Source organism: Physeter macrocephalus, chromosome 6 (assembly GCF_002837175.3).
Source record: "Physeter macrocephalus isolate SW-GA chromosome 6, ASM283717v5, whole genome shotgun sequence".
NCBI lineage: Eukaryota > Metazoa > Chordata > Mammalia > Artiodactyla > Physeteridae > Physeter > Physeter macrocephalus.
Window position 1 is genome coordinate 66235880 of NC_041219.1, and position 5155 is coordinate 66241034.

The 5155-nt window shown below is 34.8% G+C and overlaps 1 protein-coding gene across 2 annotated transcripts in view; it reads left to right on the forward strand.

The window, feature by feature from the left end:
• PIK3C2G (phosphatidylinositol-4-phosphate 3-kinase catalytic subunit type 2 gamma) overlaps nt 1-5155 on the forward strand; it is a 370041-nt gene that overhangs the window by 17132 nt on the left and 347754 nt on the right. The window contains exon 2 of one of the 2 annotated variants that reach the window (XM_024129228.1): nt 2275-3020. In XM_024129228.1, coding sequence (XP_023984996.1) covers nt 2355-3020 — 666 coding nt within the window. In that variant the 5' untranslated portion in view covers nt 2275-2354. Of the gene's footprint in view, nt 1-2274; nt 3021-5155 lie in introns of those variants that run through there. The other variant, XM_007126978.3, reaches the window with a different exon arrangement.

Genomic DNA, 5155 nt, shown 5'->3' on the forward strand with positions numbered 1-5155 from the left:
ATTGAGAATGATGTTGGCTGTGTGTTTGTCATATATGGCCTTTATTATGTTGAGGGAAGTTCCCTCTATGCCTACTTTCTGGAGGGTTTTTATTATAAATGGGTGTTGAATTTTGTCAAAAGCTTTTCCTGCATCTATTGAGACGATCATATGGTTTTTCTCCTTCAGTTTGTTAATATGATTTATCACACTGATTGATTTGCATATATTGAAGAATCCTTGCATTCCTGGAATAAATCCCACTTGATCATGGTGTAGTATCCTTTTAATGTGCTGTTGGATTCTGTTTGCTAATATTTTGTTGAGGATTTCTGCATCTATGTTCATCAGTGATATTGGCTTGTAGTTTCCTTCTTTTTGACATCTTTGTCTGGTTTTGGTATCAGGGTGATGGTGGTCTCATAGAATGTGTTTGGGACTGTTCCTCTCTCTGCTATATTTCCTTCTATACACATTTTATTTACATCTCTTGAAAATCTTGCTCAAACCTATGAGTTCAATTTCCTGAGTGAAGTATAATAAATCTAATTCACTTATTTCTCAGGTGATCGTGAGTTTTAAGTAAATTTTTGGTGCCAATATAATAAAAATGAATTGCCATTGCAAAACACATTGATAGAAAATAATATTTGATAGGTAACAATTATAATAATTATCCTTTAAAATGTTTTTGTCTTTAACAGACATACATACAATTGTTAAGTGAGTTATTAACTCCATAAAATGACACAAATACTTTTCAATTTTATTTTCTTATAATTCTATTATAATTTTTCTAATTTATTAAATCACTTGATCAATAAATATAAATGAGTAGTCTGAGTAAAGCAAAGTACTAGGTACTGAGTTATAAGTGAGAAAGACTAACATGGCCTAATGATCTAATGGGAAAGAGAAATCTTACATATGTAACATCTATACATGTTATCTGAGGCAGTAGGAAACCACTGAAAAGCTATATCCAGGAGAGATACATGGTTAGTCTCTTAAATGTAACACTATAATATTAAAAAATGGACTACAGGACACAAGAGTGAACTGCAGAAAATGTAGAAGCAGTTTCAGAGACAATGCAACATTGCAGGTGAGAAGATGAAAACTATAGACTAGGATTGTGGCAATGGTAGACAGAGAAAGGAAGAAAGACCTCCTACAGGAACTTGAGGTTTATTGGATGTAGAAGAATAAAGGTGTGGGAAGAGTCAAAGATAAAACCCTGGTTTCTGGGCTAAACAACTGAGTGAATGGCTGTGTTATTTTCTGTCACAGAGGACAGTAGGATAGGAGCAGGTTCTTGGGTGAATTTTGATTTAGGTTTTGGACTTTCTCTTAGAGGTTTAAAAAAAAAATTCAAAGTGGAGACACTGAGCAGATAATAATAAGAATCGTCTAGTTTGGAGTCATCGGCATATAGATGGTAATTTAAACCACAGGAGGTATGAAATAACTTACAAGAAGAGAATAATTGAGAAGAAAAGAAGCTTTGACAAGGGTCAGGTAGAAAATGAGTAATAGACAAAGGAGTCTTGAGAAAGAGCTAACAAAGAACTCAGAGAGTACAGTGTCACAGAGAGCCAAAGTAGGACAAAGCAAGAAATTTTAAAATAAGGATAGTGAATGAACGGACTCAAATTTTGCAGAGAGATAAAATAGAGACTCATAAACATCAGTTGAATTTACCCATTAGTAAACTTAATGAAAGTTGTTCTGGAGAAATGATGAAAGAAGTTTGCAATTATTTAAAGAATTTTTGGGGAAGAGACGAACGGATCTAGCCAACCTATAAGATGATTGGTTATGGAGAGGAGAAAGAAGTTAAGACTGTATCTAGGGATGGAAAAACTGCTGATCACGAAGAGACTTTTAAGATAATAAAAAGACTTTAGCATACTAGCATGCTGATAGATGACTGAATACTGAGGGAGATAATGCTGCTGTCGGCAAGTGGATTTTCAGTAGGAAAAGGAGTCCAAAGGGGAATATTGTCTTTGGATTGATTCATGAAACTCCTGTCATAATTGAAGTGGACTTATTTTTCTATCACAGGAGTTTCATGAATGTCTCTGAAGTCAATACTCCCCCTTGGACTTTAATATTGTGAGCCCTGATGGAGTTTTATATTACTCATGGCATTATTTCATTTGCTAAGGAGAAACTTCAAAACAATTGTTTGTATTTACTCAACATATTTCTTTCTTGCAAGCTCTTTTCTTTTTTTTTTATAACTCTTATTTCTAATTAAAGTTTTTTTGTTTCCTTCTATGCTTTTTCTAGGAAAATTCCTATCATCTTTTATTATATCATCTAGGAGATATTTGGAGCAGAGTCAACCCTCTCAGTTACATTAAATAAAGATGGCATATTGTTGGAAAACAGATCTAAATCCCAGTGAATCACATGAAAAGCAGCAAAAGCACCAAGAATTTCACTCTGTAAATCAACCTCTTTTTCCTAGCCACACCGGTCTGGGTTTTGATCATGTAGTAGATGAGATCAGTAATAAAATCCCACTCTATCAGAGAGAAATTGAAGAAAACACCATTTCTGTGCCCAGTGCACCACACTGGGACTCAAAAAGGCATTCATTAGATGAAGGACACCAAACATCCTTGAATGAATTCACTTCTAAAAGCACAGAACTCTCCTGTCACCAAGTTAATAAAACAGGAGTAATTGGTTTTAGGCATTCTGTGCTACCAAATCCTCAAAACATAAATAAAGAAAGCTTTTGGGGAAACCCCATAGGAAAATACCAGGGTGCTGATGATTATGGATTCAATATTTTACCTCCACCATCCACTAGTGTGGATGAAATTAATTCACAGAGTGAACTGGATAACTACCATATAGGATTTGAATGTAGCATTCCTCCTATATATCCATCCTTCTCAACTGACTTGATGCCAAAAGAAGAAAATAAAAGCAGTAGAAATACGAACATTGTGGAACCATCTCTGATGCTCTTTAAAGGTTCTTTTCTACCCAGGACCTGGGAAAGTACATGGCCAAAGAACAAAGAGGTATGTGTCATATATGTCAACCTAAAAATACGAATCTGAAAGAATCATTCAATAATGTGCTGGGTTAATTTGGTAATGAGAGTAACTAATCTTAATTAGGGGAATGTATTAATATTATCAATACTTTTGAGGAAAAAAAACTTATTCACAAATTCTGTGTTCCTGAATTAATGATTTTTCCTAAAGAAAGAGAAAAATTTTATAATATTTTTAAAGTTCTGGTTTCATCAAAACTAAATAAAATGTTATAGTATTTACATTTTATTAGATAAAAATATCATAGTTGGAGGTTTAAATGATAGTATTTTCTATTCTTATTGTGTCGTTACGCACACATAGAAACATACATACATTTCATTACATTTATATTTTGAGTTATATTACCATGAATTAAAACTTCATATCATTATTGGGAGGAAAAATGTCCTTTTACTCAGAGGCTACTAAATTATACTGTTGGCAGGCAACTTCTTTTGGGAACATTCCAAGAGTAGGAAATTAAGTAATTATTGTGCAATTCATCCTGATGGTTTCATTAGTAGTTTTCCAATCATTTAGTAACCACAGGGGTTCTTGTATAATAGTTGAACATTTCTCTGCTTATACGGAGTCTAGACACAAGTGAAACCAGAATTAAACAGTAAAATGATGAAACATTATTTCAGCTGTAATTTATAGGTTAGACAAGAGGATTTTTCATTTATTCAACAACTATTTATCATATCCTTAAACTATATATGATTAGGCATAACAAATGCAAAGAAGAAAACGCATAATACCTGATTTCAGCAATAGCATATTGCTTAAATTAACCTGCAAACTAATAATGGCAACACAGTAAAATAACAGACAGGATGAGTTCATAAGAGAAGAAACAACTAATTGTGTCTGAGGCACTTGCAGAAGAGGTAATATCTCAAATTATCTGAATTAAAAGTGCATGAATTTTAGGAACCTTTATTTCTGATCATGACAATGTAATAACAAGTACTAAACTTTCCCTTACCACTGAAAACAACTATGAAATTAGACAAAATATATGAAGCAACTGATTTCAGGACTGAACAACAGCCAGTATAGACATCAATCCTTAAGAGAAGGGAAACACCGAAGTGTTGTTATGATCATCCTGGTGTCTTCAGGGCTCTTTCCTGCTGCTAGGAAGACTAGTGGAGCCCAATTTGAGCAGCAGTATCACTAAACTGAGGAGGCAGAGACTGCCGTTCCGGGCTGCAAAGGAAGCTGTAATTTGTAGGGCAGACCACAGAAGGAACTATGCAATGCATGGGGGTCAGGAGTCTATGTGAGATTTACTGCAGATTGTTGGCCAAGAGGTTGTGTTCACCAAACACAAGTTGAAGTTATGCAGTGCCAAAGTTCTGACCCAGCGAGAGAAGACACTGAGCTGAGAACTTCAGGCATTCATTTGAGATCACACAAAGCTATCTCTTAAGAGTAAAAATTGTGCTCTAAAGTAAATGCTCTACCTATTAACTTACATGTGGCCCCACAAAAAATAAAATCGAGGCTGACAAGACCAAAACGATCTTAACTGCCTGCCTGCCAGAGAAAAATTGCACACTTTGTAAAAACAATTCCTAATGTGTCATCTACAATATCCAACATTTAATAACAAACGCACACATGCATAAAGAACAGGGAATTCTGAACCATAATCAAGAAAATAACCCAGCGAATAGAGATTCTGTGATAGAACAGATGTTGGAGTTAACAGATAGAGACTTTAAAGAGATTATTAAAAGGATTTTCAAGAAGATGAAGTAAAGATGAACATAATGAGTAGACAAATGAGGACTCTCAGAAGGAAATTAGAAACTATGAAAAAACAAAGACTAATGGAAAATTTAGTAATATAAATATAGTATCTGTAGTTAAAAAGTCACTGGGTGTGCTTAAAAACAGATATAAGATGACAGGGGAGAAACAGTACTTGAAAGAAAAAGAATAGGGCTTCCCTGGTGGTGCAGTGATTAAGAATCCACCTGCCAATGCAGGGGACACGGGTTCAAGCCCTGGTCTGGGAAGATCCCACATGCCATGGAACAACTAAACCTGTGTGCCACAACTACTGAGCCCATGAGCCACAACTACTGAAGCCCGCGCACCTAGAGCCC